The sequence below is a fragment of the Schistocerca serialis genome, chromosome 1, assembly GCF_023864345.2.
Source record: "Schistocerca serialis cubense isolate TAMUIC-IGC-003099 chromosome 1, iqSchSeri2.2, whole genome shotgun sequence".
In the NCBI taxonomy this organism is placed as follows: domain Eukaryota; kingdom Metazoa; phylum Arthropoda; class Insecta; order Orthoptera; family Acrididae; genus Schistocerca; species Schistocerca serialis.
Genome location: NC_064638.1, coordinates 556,819,197 through 556,836,127, shown reverse-complemented (window position 1 = coordinate 556,836,127; position 16,931 = coordinate 556,819,197). Strand labels below are relative to the sequence as shown.

Here is a 16,931-nt window from a genome sequence, read left to right as displayed (position 1 = left end):
AAAAGACTGGCGCCAGACTTGTCACTCCATAAATCTAACGTGTGTTGTGGGTGTGTCGGCAACACCAGGTACATAAAATTTACACTGGGGGTAGCAAAAGAACAACAGTTACCCTTTTTAGGTATGCTGGTTATGAGGAATGGTAAGAACCTAGGAAACAGCTTGTATCTAAATAGGCACTTACCAACTGATATCTGCACAAACCTTTCAAATCATCTGAGGCAGAAAAGAGGAATGATTAATGCACACAAGATGAATATGTGAACTGAAGCAACTTGGACCCAAGACGCAACACCTGGAATGTATTCTAAAGAGCAGTCAGTGCTACAATAATTGCATAAGAAATGTTACAAAACCTATCACTCAGTGAAATGACAGCTTAGAAGAAGAATTATCAGGCATGGCATTTCTCCCATACGTCCCCAGGGTGATAAGCAGAATCATCCATATATTGCGCAAACATGGTTTAAAGACTATTTACCAACTGATCAAGGTGATCAGAAAATGTCTCAGATTGGCAAAGGACAAAAGGAACCCAATTGCAGTGTGTGGGAATATGCTGCTTAGTGTGTAAATGTAGAAAAGCCCATGGTGGAACGGTTGGACAATCCATCAATACCAGAAGAATTATCAGGCATGGCATTTCTCCCATACGTCCCCAGGGTGATAAGCAGAATCATCCATATATTGTGCAAACATAGTTTAAAGACTATTTACAAACTGATCAAGGTGATCAGAAAATGTCTCAGATTGGCAAAGGACAAAAGGAACCCAATTGCAGTGTGTGGGAATATGCTGCTTAGTGTGTAAATGTAGAAAAGCCCATGGTGGAAACGGTTGGACAATCCATCAATACCAGGATCGCCAAATGTAAATGATACTGTAAGTTGGAATACGAGGTGGATTCAAGTTCTAAGGCCTCTGATTTTTTTTTTCTCCAGACTGGAAAGAGATAGAAACATGCGCATTGTTTTAAAATGAGGCCGCATTCATTGTCAATACATCCCAGAGATGGCAGCACCGTACGGCAGATGGAATTTTACCGCCAGCGGCGAGAATGAGAACTGTTTTAAATACTTAAAATGGTGACGTTTTCCTTACTTCAACAGTGTGCAATCATTCGTTTTCTGAATTTCCGTGGTGTGAAACCAATTGAAATTCATCGACAGTTGAAGGAGACATGTGGTGATGGAGTTATGGATGTGTCGAAAGTGCGTTCGTGGGTGCGACAGTTTAATGAAGGCAGAACATCGTGTGACAACAAACCGAAACAACCTCGGGCTTGCACAAGCTGGTCTGACGACATGATCGAAAAAGTGGAGAGAATTGTTTTGGGGGATCGCCGAATGACTGTTGAACAGATCGCCTCCAGAGTTAGCACTTCTGTGGGTTCTGTGCACACAATCCTGCATGATGACCTGAAAATGCGAAAAGTGTCATCCAGGTGGGTGCCACGAATGCTGACGGACGACCACATGGCTGCCCGTGTGGCATGTTGCCAAGCAATGTTGACACGCAACGACAGCATGAATGGGGCTTTCTTTTCGTCGGTTGTGACAATGGATGAGACATGGATGCCATTTTTCAATCCAGAAACAAAGCGCCAGTCAGCTCAATGGAAGCACACAGATTCACCGCCACCAAAAAAATTTCAGGTAACCGCCAGTGCTGAAAAAATGATGGTGTCCATGTTCTGGGACAGCGAGGGCGTAATCCTTACCCATTGTGTTCCAAAGGGCACTACGGTAACAGGTGCATCCTACGAAAATGTTTTGAAGAACAAATTCCTTCCTGCACTGCAACAAAAACGTCTGAGAAGGGCTGTGCGTGTGCTGTTTCACCAAGACAACGCACCCGCACATCGAGCTAACGTTACGCAACAGTTTCTTCGTGATAACAACTTTGAAGTGATTCCTCATGCTCCCTACTCACCTGACCTGGCTCCTAGTGACTTTTGGCTTTTTCCAACAATGAAAGACACTCTCCGTGGCCGCACATTCACCAGCCATGCTGCTATTGCCTCAGTGCTTTTCCAGTGCTCAAAACAGACTCCTAAAGAAGCCTTCACTGCTGCCATGGAATCATGGCGTCAGCGTTGTGAAAAATGTGTACGTCTGCAGGGCGATTACGTCAAGAAGTAACGCCAGTTTCATCGATTTCGGGTGAGTAGTTAATTAGAAAACAAATCGGAGGCCTTAGAACTTGAATGCACCTCGTAGGTAGAAAAATTGGTCACTGCAGGGCAGGCATTGTATGAGATAAACCACATCATAAAATTCACCGACTCAAAGGTTCTCACTGTGGAGAAGAGATATTATGCCCTCTTGCCCAGGGAAGCCATAGATATCTTCAAAAATGACAATAGCTTCATCAAGAAAGAAGAAAACCACAACATAAACGGATCCTTGATTCCTGTGCTTACAGCAACCAACCATTGTAGTTAACAAGGGGAAAACCACAGCAGTAATGGCCTTGGGAAAGCCCTCAGAAGTTGGCACAAAAGATACATACAATTTTTAACCCTGAGCTCAACTCCAGTGTGCCACTGGCAATGCCAACAACTCTTACTGGCGAAACATCAGGAAAATCGTTAAACAAATGTTGGCCGAAGAATCTAAGACAGAGCCAACAGGTAATGGTATCAGATATAATCAGTGGCCAAATAATGTGCCACATGTTCTTAAAGAGGCAGTGTAATGAGTACCTTGACTTGTTTTGTTCAAAGAAAGGCATGCTTCTATCTTTGTACCATGTTGTGAATAAAAAGATGGTTCAAGGAACAGATAGTGTGGGCTACACTAATAAACTAGCCTGCATAATTATTTTTAATATATATTAAAGATGGAATTACAGAAATTGTAACAGCAGCAATGAAATCAGAAGGGACTAAAGTGTAAGATATGTGCTAGAAATGGATTGCACCTTATCACCCCAATTCAAATTCTCAAGCTGATCAAGATGCCCAAGGTTTTAAGTATGCACTGGAAGCTAGTAAGTCTGATTAAACATCCAACCTAGATAAACTGTGTACCTGGTTATGTGCCTATCTCAATGCAAAACCCAGCCATGATTATGTTTAGGAGGGATTGATTTAATCAGTCAAGCCTAATAAAATTCGTTGATGTACAGACAAAACCCAAATTAATACCTGTACCTGGTAAGTCATTCATTCAGCGTGGGAGTTTTTATGCACATGAGAAATGACATTAACACAGATGCACGGAAAAATGATGTAGCTGTAAAAAGGGGAGGAAATGTTATGTATTGTATAAAATATTGTAATGGTACTGTTCATAGGACACATTTAGACTAATGTCATGTCTTCAACTTAAGATATACTTTTGTGATCTGGACATCCAACACAACCAAGAGTTTTAGTACAACTTTATTAGACTGCGGCATGTACGCCAATCGCCATAACATTCACTAAACACAATAAGATAAAGCAAATGTATACAAGCACTAATAACGTGATAACTATGCGAGTGTAGCGCACAGGGTTTAAGTAGGCACTCACCTGTGGTGGTCTCTATCGGATGTTCACAGTATTGCTCTTTCATGGTGCACTCTCATGGATGACAACACACTGCTAATGCATGTGGCTTTCAAGTGTGAACACATTGCTTTGTTCCTCTTCCCTTGGGGAACAGGCCAGATTTGTGAGATGCCCGTGGTGTCTTTCCCCGCGAGGCACTGACTGAGATGAGGTGTTATACTGGAATGTATGGTTGGCAGTGCTTGGGGTGCGGGGAGCATCAAAGTCTGCCTTCTCGTGTCAACCTGTATGGTAGGATGGATGACGTTGGCATGAGCTCCATGTCCACATCAGGTTCAAGGCGTGGTGGTGGTGGTGGTGGTGGTGGTGGTGGTGGTGGTGGTGCCACTACAGTTGGTGGTTGAGGCAGAGGAGACTGCTCCGATGCGGACGGGCGCTGGTAGGGTTGCAGAAGAAGCTATGCCAGGTTCGTCCACCGCTGACAGGGGCCCTTCGTTTGTTGTGCCAGGGACTGAGTCACATCAGGTGATCTACCAAGCGGCACAGACTGGCGTGGTGATGTCAGTGTCCTGGCCGAGGTTGTCTGGTCATCCACACGCACGTGCAACTGGTCATAATGACATGCACAGAGGCCCTCCTTTGTACAGATGTCACAGAGACAGTGACTCTGGCATCAGGAGATGATGGCGAGAAGCCATTTTGGATGACAACCAAACCCACGTGCCCAGACAGCCACACTAGGCTGGAAACTGGACGATAGTTGCACGGGTGGCATATCTGGCCAGGCTGCAAGAAGTGCAGGAGCATTTGGGGTTGAACCCATGCAGCAGTTTAGTATGGCTGTTGTCGTCGAATGGTGTGAACCAATGGGAAGACAGAAATTGATCCAAGGCAATGTTAAACCGGGACAGAGTCACATACTTTTTTATTTGAATTTTGAGCGTTCTAACTAACCTTTTGATGTCACTGTTGGACTGCAGCTGATAGGGCGGGTCAAAGATGTGGTAAATCCCATGGGCATTGCCAGAGGCAGCAAAATCCTGGGACACAAGCTAAGGGCCATTATCAGAGAACAACATTGCTTTAAGTCCTCGGTTGGAAAATATTTTTGACGAAACTGTCATGGTGGCAGAGGCTGAAGCTGACGGGGAAATGAACAACATATGGGAACTTAGAGAATGCATCAGTTTCTATTAAACAGTATGCATTAAGGAGAGGACCAGTGAAACCAATGTGGAGACGGTCCCACTGCTGTGGAGGTTGCAGTCACGGAGACAATGTTGCCCACAGGGTAGTGTGCTGCAATGTGCATTGAGAGCATGCTGTAATCAAACTAGTGATATCACCATCCAAACCAGGCCATAAAATACGATGGCAGGCAAACAACTTGTGCGTGAACCCCCCACCCCCAATGATCAGTGAGCAGCAATTGTAAGATCTCCAAACAGAGAGCTGAGGGAACCACTATGCGAGGAGCTGAATAGTCCACATCAAGGAGCAGAACACCATTGAGTACAGAGAAACGATGCCAAAACACACAGTAGTTACGGAGGGGGTCGGGTGACTGCAATGGAGGTGCCTCAGGCCAGCCATGTTATATGCAGTGTATCACTTTTCATAAAATTAGATCAGTAGCACGAGCCTGTGCAACCCAAGTGCTAGTGATTGGGAAATGGTTGACGGTTTTTTGAGCTCATTCATCGACGTGGAAACAGAGTGACTCCTCTTGATCAAAAAGTGTGCAGACCAGCCGCCAGCCGGAAAATGCCAGAGCACATCAGCATTCACATGTTTAGCCGTGGGGCAGAAGTGAATGTCTGGCAATGACGCTGGGGGTGGGGGGGTGGGGAGGGGGGGGGGGGGCAACCAACACAAATCATTTGGGCGGCATACGACTCCTTATGTATATCAGTGACAAAAGTGACGGCAATGGCTTAAATCGTGAAGCTCAGCTGCCCAAGTCTTATAGGAATGTTTCGGTTTCTTGTGACACTGATAGAACTCAACCTGGACAGGCATCCGTTTACAGTAGTATTTCAAAGAAGGCGTCACAGATTATCAAAAGAGAGTGAAGATGTATTCTGCAGGGGGGCCCATTTGGCAGAGAAGTTGACACATGTGAGGCGATAACCAAAACAAAAAGAAAGCTCGGCGTAAAGTGACATCAGTCCATCCAGATGCTTGAAAATGCTGCTGCAACAATTTTTCGGAGGCTTCCCATTCTTCGACAGACTCATCGTAAGCCAGAAACAAGGGATAAACAACAGGGTAGCAACAGGTAAAACAGGAGGTGCAAGGGGTGATGCAACAGGTGATGTAGATTGAGACAGACCCGAACTGGCCAAAGCAAGGGCAATTGTTTGTGATACCTGGGTTAGGTTGTGTTGTGGTGTGGTAAACGCCTCCAGCTATTGACTGAGGTGCTACAATGTCACAGTAAGAACCCCTTGCTTATCAACCAGCTGGCATAAAATCTCATCAGGAGCGCCATCAGACATCTTAGATGCAACAGAGGATGAAGCAGAGACTGAAAACCGCATGGAGAAGAATCCCACACTCGTCGTCACTTGCGTTATAACTTGGACACACAACAAAACCAAGAATGTTAGTACAACTTTATTAGACTGTGGTATGTACACCAGTCACCATAATATACACTGAACACAATAAGATAAGGCAAATGTATGCAAGCAGTAATAACATAAGAACTCCGCAAGCGTAGCATGAGAATGTTAAATAGGCACTCGCCCATGGCGGGCTCTATCGGAAGTTCACACTATTGCTCTTTCGTGGTGCACTCTCACGGATAACAACACACTGCTAATGCACACAGCTTTCAAGTGTGTGCACATTACTTCAGTAGTTGATACAAATTCTGACCCTGCAACTGACAGCGTGCCTGAGTCGAGCACTTACCAGCCCTTGTTAGTTAGTTAGTTAGTTAGTTAGTTCGTTCGTTGCATGTTATGAATGAGCCACCTGTGGTCATCCAGAATAATGGACATATTATGACAAAAGTTGTTTAGCAAGTTGTTCAGGATGTTCAGTGTTGCATTGTAGCTTTAGGATTATTAAAAAACCAGAAGAAAGCACTCCATAGTCCTGGACTGAACTTCTTGAACAACACTCTCATCTTTGTTCACTCAGGAACTGACACTTGCAGAACAGGACTGCTACACACATTATCGTGGCTAATTCTGTCATTCTTCCCTTCTATTTCATTTGACTTTATAAACTTTTGTCATTGTTTGCTGTACATTTGTTTGTACATTGTATATTGTTTGTTGTACATGCACATTTTCATCTGGGATGCATCTGTCTCCATTTAATTCACTTCAATTTGTCCTTGTGCTTATCCTATAGTTCTTCCAAATGAGTGACTCATTTAAGACACTGGATTTACATTTGGGAGAATTGGGGCTATCAAAATTTATGTTTTCCAATGTTTTCGCAAATCATGTATGGCAGATTTTGAGATGGTTCCTGTGGAAATGAAATGGTTGATTGTCTTATCTGTTCTTCCACAATATGAGCTTTTGCACTGTCTCTCTAGTGATTCCATTGTCAATAGGATATTAATATCCAAAGTTACTTCCTTCTTCCACTATAGTTCTGTTCCTAGGGGCCACATCAGTAGTGTCACCTACAACAACTAGACCCTAGCTAATGTCATATCATGTTGCGTCACTCCAGCTTCATACTGTATTTTTCTGCAACTCACAAATTTTATTTCTCCACTTTTTTCTTTTGCAACTAACAACACTATTTGGTTATTTTATGGTAGATGTGCAATGCATTTGGCACTGATGATGATCTATGTAGGTTGGACCATTTGTACTATAGTCTAACTGTGAACTGAAGAGCAAGAAAATGAGTCCCCACACAATCTACCAAGCTACATCACAAAGAGCACTTAAGGCTGCTGGAAAAGCTTATACCAACCATTTCATAGAACACCTTTTGAATCAGTGGTGACCCAGTGTATAGACACTCCCAAATTGTGGCCATTTTCCATTAAATGTGTTAACACTATGCAGAATTCTGACATTGTTTTATTTATTTATTTATTGTTCTGTGGGACCAAATTAAGGAGAAGACTCCATGGTCATGGAATGAGTCAATACATGAAATTATAATACGATAGTAGAAACAGATAAAATGAAATACAAGAAACATATTCAGGCGACAACTCGTAAGTTTAAATAAAGAAAATCAACAATTTAACACTGGAATTTGCTTAATTTTTCAGCTCTTCCAAGAGCTCCTCGACAGAATAGGTGGAGTGAGCCAAGAGGAAACTCTTTAGTTTAGACTTTAAAGCGTTTGGGCTACTGCTAAGATTTTTGAGTTCTTGTGGTAGCTTATTGAAAATGGATGCAGCAGAATAGTGCACTCCTTTCTGCACAAGAGTCAAGGAAGTGCATTCCACATGCAAATTTGATTTCTGCCTAGTATTAACTGAATGAAAGATGCTAACTCTTGGGAATAAGCTAATATTGCTAACAACAAATGACATTAAAGAAAATATATACTATGAGGGCAATGTCAGAATTCCCAGACTGTTAAATAGGGATCGACAAGAGGTTCTCCAACTTACACCACATATAGCTCGAACAGCCCGTTTTTGAGCCAAAAATACCCTTTTTGAATCAGAAGAATTACCCCAAAAAATAATACCATATGACATATGCGAAGTAGACTACTTTTTGTGTTGAACTGTCACTTATTTCAGATACTGTTCTAATGGTAAATAAAGCAGCATTTAGTTTCTGAACAAGATCCTGAACATCGGCTTTCCACAACAGCTTACTATCTATCAGAATGCCTAGGAACTTGAACTGTTCCGTCTCACTGATAATATGCCCATTCTGTCTGATCAAAATATCAGTTCTTGCTGAATTGTGAGTTAGAAACTGTAAAAACTGAGTCTTACTGTGATTTAGCATCAAATTATTTTCCACAAGCCATGAACTGATTTCATGAACTATATTATTTGATAATGTTTCAATAGTACACACAAGATCCTTCATTACCAAGCTGGTGTCATCAGCAAACAGAAATATTTTTGAATCACCTGTAATACTAGAAGGCATATAATTTATGTAAATAAGAAACAGAAGTGGCCCCAGCACCGACCCTTGGGGAAAGCCCCACTTAACAGTGCTCCATTAGGACTGAACATCACTACCACTCTCAATATTGCGGAGAATTACCTTCTGCTTTCTATTCTTAAAGTAAGGGGCAAACCAATTGTAAGCTACTCCTCTTACTCCATAATGGTCCAACTTCTGCAGTAATATTTTGTGCTCAACTCAGTCAAAAGCCTTCGTCTAATCAAAGAAAACACCTAGCATTCGCAACCTTTTATTTAATCTGTCCACCTCACAGAGAAAAGAGAATATAACATTTTCAGTTGTTAAACCATTTCTAAAACCAAACTGTAAATAAGTGGCTTCACTACGGAGTACTTTAATCGGTCAGGAAACTGACCACTCCTAAAGGAAAAGTTACAGATATGGCTAAGTACTGGGCTGACATACATAGAACAATGCTTCAGTATTCTGCTAGATACCCCGTCATATCCATGAGAGTTCTTGGCCTTTAGTGATTTAATTATTAACTCAATCTCCCTCTTGTCAGTATCATGGAGGAGCATTTCAGGTAACAGTCTCGGAACACTTTTTTCTGTGAGCGCTATATGATTCCCTGTTGGGACTAGGTTTCTATTTAGTTCACCTGCTATATTCAGAAAGTGATTATTAAATACTGTACATATATGCGACTTATCGGTAAAACGGACATTCCCACTACACACTGATTCTATATCCTCGACCTGTCTCTGCAGACCTGCCACTTCCTTTACGACTGACCATATGGTTTTAATTTTATCCTGAGACTTAGCTATTCTGTCTGCATACCACATACTTTTTGCCTTCCTAATAACTTTTTTAAGCACCTTACAATACTGTTTGTAATGGGCTGTTGCATTTAGATTTTGACTGTTTCTAACGTTTTGATATAATTTCCACTTTGTTCTACAGGATATTTTTATCCCTCTAGTCAGCCACCCAGGCTGTCTGTTTGTGCTAGTACCCTGTTTTGAACGTTCTAATGGAAAGCAACTTTCAAAAAGCACGAGAAAAGTCTTGAGGAAAGCATTATATTTATCGTCTACTGTATCAGCACTATAAACATCTTGCCACTCTTGTTCCTTGATAAGGTTTACAAAGGTCTCTACAGCAACTGGATCAGCTTTCCTAAAAAGTTGATAACTATATTTAACGTGTCTTGCAGCACAAAAATATTTTAGAGTTAAAACTTGTGCATCATGATCTGAAAGGCCATTCACTTTTTTGCTAACAGAATGCCCTTCTAGTAATGAGGAATGAACAAAAATGTTGTTTATGGTTGTTCTACTGTTCCCATACACTCTCGTTCGAAAGAATACGGTTTGCATAAGATTATATGAATTAAGGAGGTCTACCAGCATCCTTTTCCTTGCACAATCACTTATACAATTAATATTGAAGTCATCACATATAACTAACTTTTTGTATTTCCTATAAAGTGAACCAAGAACCTCCTGTAGCGTTAGCAAAAATGTTGTGAAATCGGAGTCTGGGGATCTATAAATAACAACAGTTAGAAGTCTAACTCCACTAAATTTAACCACACCTGCACAACATTCAAACACCTTTTCAGTGCAGTACTTTCAAACATCAATTGACTCAAATGGGATACCATTTTTCACATATATGGCTACTCCCCCACACCGCAAAGAGCTCCTAGAGAAGCTGCCAGCCAACCTGTATCCTGGTAAAGGAAGCCTCTGAATTACCTACTTATTTAAGAAGTGTTCAGATATACCAATAATTTCATCTCTAATACCTTGTATATTTTGATGAAATATACTAATTCCCTCATTACTCGGATACCTAAGCTTTGTCGAAAGTGGTTTCTTTGTTAGAGAGACTCCCCTTAAGCAGGAATACCTATCAACTGACTTCAATCTAAAAAAGGTGCAGCTCTAACACCCACTAGTACAAGAATTTCCCATGAGTGCTTCGCCAACTCCCCTTTTCCATGCCTGTTGAGGTGCAGGCCATGTCTAGTGAAACCCGTCCTGGTGATAGACTCCACCGACACCACTGAAATGTGACTCATGCCTTCTGTCATCAGCGCACCCCCAAGTCTCATGTTATTACGCTTGACGGCTGTATTAAGATGAGGCCGATCGTGACGCTGAAACAGTTCCACGAAATGCACATTCGTGTTGCCAGTCTGAGTGGCTATTATTTCCAGGTCACCATCTATGTCATACTCCCCATCCCTATCAATACTATTACCAGCCCCACCCACAATCACTACCTGATCCTCTTTAGCAAAATCCCTACATAACCCCCCTATGTTAACAGTCACCTGAGCCAATTCTGCATTAGGCTTCACAATGCTGGTGACCTGGTGCTCATTCCCCAACACTTCCTGCAACTGCTGGCCTACACCTCTACCATGAGAACTACCTAATAGCAGAACCTTCTTCTTTCTCTTAGACTTTGCAACTGTCCTAGTCACCGTAACTGCTGAGGTCTGCTGCATACTTCCTACATCTACAGCTACTAGAGATTCCTCTCCACTAGACTCTGACAGTTGATCATATCTATTGCAAACACCAATAGTAAAACTATCTGAAAATCTCCTTCTCCTAGCAGATCTCTTGCCAACAGCCAGCTCTCATTTCCCAACCCCCTTCTCCCTCCTCATCCTATCTAGCGCATCCTGCGTGTTTCTCAACTGCACCTGAAGGACACAGATCTTACGCTCCTGCTCCTCTATCAATTTACTCTTGCTACATAATCTGCAGTTCCAGGAGAGGATCTCACCAGAATGCCCACTGGCTTCCCCACTGCATTCCCCCCAGTGAAAATACTTTGAACAAGTCTCACACCGCACTCCACTACTCTCGAACCTACGGCAAAGCCCACACTTCTTACTCATGGTAAAATTTTACAGTTATTGAAACAAGAAAACTACTTTATCTAAGTTCCACTAGTGCAATAAGAAGATGTTAAAAAAACTGACTACAAAAATCACAAACTTACTCTACAAGGGAAGTAACTACTATTATTAACAGTATTAATCAACAGCAAATGAGAATATAACAAAAGACTAACACAGAAAGAAAATCAAATGTCTAATGACACAGTAATGAAACTGAAAACAGTTCCCAAAAATTTCTTCTGAAATTATTTCACCAGAAAACACCAAGAACACCTGTTGGAGACTACTAAAGTTCCTGAATAAACCACTATACACAAACAATTAATTAGTACTTAGCTTTCGATGCGCCGCTACAGCTGCAACTGGTCAGTGTGGAATGTAAACACAGGTAAGAGGTTAAGTTGCTCGATACAAAACACTCATAAATATCAGGTCACAACACAAGAAAGGCAGAGGTGAATGAAGAAACCACTAATAAGTCACTTATATAGCAAATATTATCACAAAAACCATTAAAATATGTATCTGAAACCTAAAAATATATGAAAACTTAGAGTGTGATCTCTCACGCAGTCACGTGCTTATGACGTCAAACCAATACGTAATTCGTATAACTAGTGCAGGAGATGCACATGAATAGAATTAGAATCTATGTAAATCACAGCACACTGTAATGCGATATTAGATGGAAAATTGATCTAGTTATCCTTCCTCCTCCATCACAAACATGTCTTCAAGAAATTGCATACATTGTAAAGGTGAGAGAAATTTCAATCAGTTGTCTGCGTATGAAATTGATGAACAGCCTGTCAACATGACCAGTTCTTGCCGGATGTCATAATGCTTTGTCTTACATATATGGAGCCGGGTCCTTATATGTCACAAATGCTGTAATATTGAACTGCATATTATTTTAAATTTTATGGTTGTATGTTTCTAGAAGGTTGTAGCTCATGTATGTTGGACCCACAATGGTTGACTCCATCTCATAAATGGAACAGAGTAGGTCTATCCACACAGCACCTCTTGCATTAAACTGAAGAATGTGATGATTTTCTAACAGGGTTCATTATAGGATGCACACACACATGCACTTGTATGTATAAAGCACTTCCATGAGTCTTGCAAGGTTAGGGTGACTATGTTTTTGGAACATACATATTGTTGAAATTCCAGCCTCATAATCAGACTATTAATGCCACAGCTTACTGAATGATCTGTAGGTACTTCAACTAGTTATATGTGTAAAATGACATGGGCTCCAGGCAATGGGTGTGATTCTTCTAAATGACAATGCCTGCTTTCACACAAAATAAACACATGTTATTTCAGATATTTCATAGGGAATGCTTGGAATATCTACTTTATAGCCCTGACTTCACCTCCAGTGGTGTACATCTGTTTAGATCCCCTAAAAATGCTCCGATTGGGCAGCACTTTGAAGACTTTGAGGCTGTAATGCAAGACTTCATTTGTTGGGTGCAAAAGCTGCCACAATACTTTTCTATAAGCTATAATGTTTTTGCCATATGTGTCATGAAAGGCATATCCACTGAAGTAACTTTATGTAATTTGATTATCTTTCATGGACAGTTAAACTGAGAGTCATGTATTAAAACAAGATGTAATTTTCATAATGCTTAGTAAGATAAAAATCACTTGCTTATTTCATTAACAACACTGTGGTACTTGAAAAATCGCAAGCTCTGTAAGACTAGGAAATTTCTTTATGATTGCTTATCTTTGTAGTTATCATGTTTGCTGCAGAGTTAGCCAGACATCTGCTGGAGGGAGCTGAGAACTTTGACACCCGTGTATGGGTTGCAGCTGTTGCTGTCGTCATGGGAACACTGCTGATGCTTGCTATTGGCACTTGTTACCTGCTGTACAAGGAATGTCACATTCCATCTAGTAAGTACCATTCTGTAACTGGAACAACAGTATTAGTTTTTAGCAACATGTACTAACTTTGTCTGTTAACTCTGCATGCAGCTTTTGAAAGTGAATGACTAGTAAATAATAATGATTGCCAGATATGTAAAAAATAAGAATACTGTTAGAATCATAACCAACATATCATAAGCATGGCTGTATTAAAGTTATTTTGTGTATCAGCTGTACTTGACATTATTCTTTGGTCACAATTTGTTTATTTCCAACTCTTTTACAGCACCGTAGTTTATCATTTTCTTGAGGTTTACGGGCCTACTTCACTGTTGAACAGGCATACTTCTGAATTTATAATCAGCTTCATTTTTCATTCATAGCTTTGTCTGTTAACTTCTTTTACAAATGTCTATCAACAGTCTATATATAATCATCCAAATTATTGTGTCAACTACACAGTTCATTTTATATGACTCATTATGTGTGTCACATGAACATCTAACTAAACATGAATGTATTCTTGGACAATATAATTTCCAACCCAGAAGAAACTGAATTACAGTGTGTTGTAGTAGATCCTGTGCTGTCGGTTCTTCTAGGCTTATGGATGACTAGTGAAAGTGTTAATTATAGTGTACAGCAACCCTCCTATATTAAGAAGTTCAGAACATTAAAAGCAGATTACATTATGCACTTGAAGTATGGGTTATCCGAGGTTGAGAGGGGAATTCAGAGTAACTGTGACAACATTGGCCCTATCTTTGATATGTTTATTGATAGCCTCTATAACTTACTCAGTAAATGTTGCCCACAAGTAAGAATAACTACTCCCCTATGTAAAAGAACTAAGAGGTGGGCTTTTTGCCTTGTACACCATGACAAAAGCTGGCAATCCTGTTATGAAACAGAGATATGGGGTAGAATAATAATAAACACACACAGGACAGAAACGCAAATAGCAGGAAATGCAAAGCAGCCTGGAAGGTACTAAACTTCATAGTGGGGAAACTCATAATGAAGCAAGTGACTCCAGTCTCACCTGATGTGCTAAATAACTTCTTCATAAGCAGTGCAAGTCATGGAGAATCTACTATCTCAGCAACAGATGAAAACAGTTCTGAAGTTACTTTGGGCAATATAGGTGTACCTGATTTGTTACTTTCAAGTAGACTCAGATTAATTGCCAGATTGTATACCAAACTGTGTCTAAACAAGGTAACTCACATAGTGAAGATATCTATGGCTTCTCAAATTACATCCTAAAATGTGTAATTGATATTATAATGTTTCCTCTGACTTACTTTATAGACTGTGTGCTTCAAGCTGGAAAATTCCCTGGTGTCTTGAAATTTACAATTGTTGCCCCAGTTTATAATAAGGGAGATAGAAACAGTCCTGACAGCTACAGGTCAGTATCCCTCATTCCTGTTGTATCTGTTGTCATAGAATACTGCGTGAAACAACTACTTTGCAGCTACATTGCGAACAATCTGCTAATATCTTCTGTGCTATACAACTGTAGGCCTGGTCTGTCCACCACTGAAGCTCTAAAATCTCTGGTTACAGATGTTGTGGGATGTTTTGAATGCCATTCTTTTGCCTGTACTGTGCTCCTGGATCTAAGTACAGCATTTGAACTGTGTCATGTGATTTCCTAAATCTAAATTTGAAAAATATGGCATCAAGGATAATGTATCAATAGTATCTCGTAGCTAGGAAACAAGTTGTTAGCATAAATAACTATAGATCAAGTGCCCTGCCTGTTACTACAGGAGTGTCGCAACACTCTGTCCCACGCCTTTTTGTTTTTCTTGTACAAATTAGAATGCTCTGCCTTGTTCTTTTCCCTGCAAGGCATAACCCTTTTACAGTCAGCCATTTTGAGTGGTGAATGCTAAAAATGTCATATAGTCTTTATACTGTCAAACAGTGTTCTATTTAAATTGCCACATGTCATGCTGCTTTCAGTATAAAACTATGAAAAAATGCCATTCACCTACAGAAGTAAGTAGTTTATTATGGTATACCCAGATTTTCATGTTTCATCACTTTAAATTGTTTATAAGTGACAAAATAAAAAGTATTTAATATATATATATATAAAAAACAAAGATGATGTGACTTACCATACGAAAGCGCTGGCAGGTCGATAGAAATACAAACAGACACATACATACACACAAAATTCTAGCTTTCGCAACCAATGGTTGCTTCGTCAGGGGGAAAAAAGGACAGGTATACACTCGCGCACACACACACACACACATCCGTCCGCACATACACAGACACAAGCAGACATTTGTAAAAGCAAAGAGTTTGGGTAGAGATGTCAGTCGAGGCGAAAGTACAGAGGCAAAGATGTTGTTGAAAGACAGGTGAGGTATGAGCGGCGGCAAATTGAAATTAGCGGAGATTGAGGCCTGGCAGATAACGAGAAGAGAGGATATACTGAAGGGCAAGTTCCCATCTCCAGAGTTCTGACGGGTTGGTGTTAGTGGGAAGTATCCAGATAACCCGGACGGTGTAACACTGTGCCAAGATGTGCTGGCCGTGCACCAAGGCATGTTTAGCCACAGGGTGATCCTCATTACCAACCAACACTGTCTGCCTGTGTCCATTCATGCAAATGGACAGTTTGTTGCTGGTCACTCCCACATAGAAAGCTTCACAGTGTAGGCAGGTCAGTTGGTAAATCACGTGGGTGCTTTCACACGTGGCTCTGCCTTTGATCGTGTACACCTTCCGGGTTACAGGACTGGAGTAGGTGCATGGGACAGGTTTTACACCGGGGGCGGTTACAAGGGTAGGAGCCAGAGGGTAGGGAGGGTGGTTTGGGGATTTCATAGGGATGAACTAAGAGGTTACGAAGGTTAGGTGGACGGCGGAAAGACACTCTTGATGGAGTGGGGAGGATTTCATGAAGGATGGATCTCATTTCAGGGCAGGATTTGAGGAAGTCATATCCCTGCTGGAGAGCCACATTCAGAGTCTGATCCAGTCCTGGAAAGTATCCTGTCACAAGTGGGGCACTTTTGGGGTTCTTCTGTGGGAGGTTCTGGGTATGAGGAGATGAGGAAGTGGCTCTGGTTATTTGCTTCTGTACCAGGTCGGGAGGGTAGTTGCGGGACGCGAAAGCTGTTTTCGGGTTGTTGGTGTAATGGTTCAGGGATTCCGGACTGGAGCAGATTCGTTTGCCACGAAGACCTAGGCTGTAGGGAAGGGGCCGTTTGATGTGGAATGGATGGCAGCTGTCATAATGGAGGTACTGTTGCTTGTTGGTGGGTTTGATGTGGACGGACGTGTGAAGCTGGCCATTGGACAGATGGAGGTCAACGTCAAGGAAAGTGGCATGGGATTTGGAGTAGGACCAGGTGAATCTGATGGAACCAAAGCAGTTGAGGTTGGAGAGGAAATTCTGGAGTTCTTCTTCACTGTGAGTCCAGATCATGAAGATGTCATCAATAAATCTGTACCAAACTTTGGGTTGGCAGGCCTGGGTAACCAAGATGGCTTCCTCTAAGCGACCCATGAATAGGTTGGCATACGAGGG

The 16,931-nt window shown here is 41.4% G+C and overlaps 1 protein-coding gene across 2 annotated transcripts in view; it reads left to right on the top strand.

Annotated features, from left to right (window-relative positions):
* LOC126475434 (protein turtle homolog A) overlaps positions 1 to 16,931 on the top strand; it is a 94,118-nt gene that overhangs the window by 59,786 nt on the left and 17,401 nt on the right. The window contains exon 5 of one of the 2 annotated variants that reach the window (XM_050103298.1): positions 13,262 to 13,405. In XM_050103298.1, coding sequence (XP_049959255.1) covers positions 13,262 to 13,405 — 144 coding nt within the window. Of the gene's footprint in view, positions 1 to 13,243; positions 13,406 to 16,931 lie in introns of both variants that reach the window. The other variant, XM_050103289.1, reaches the window with a different exon arrangement.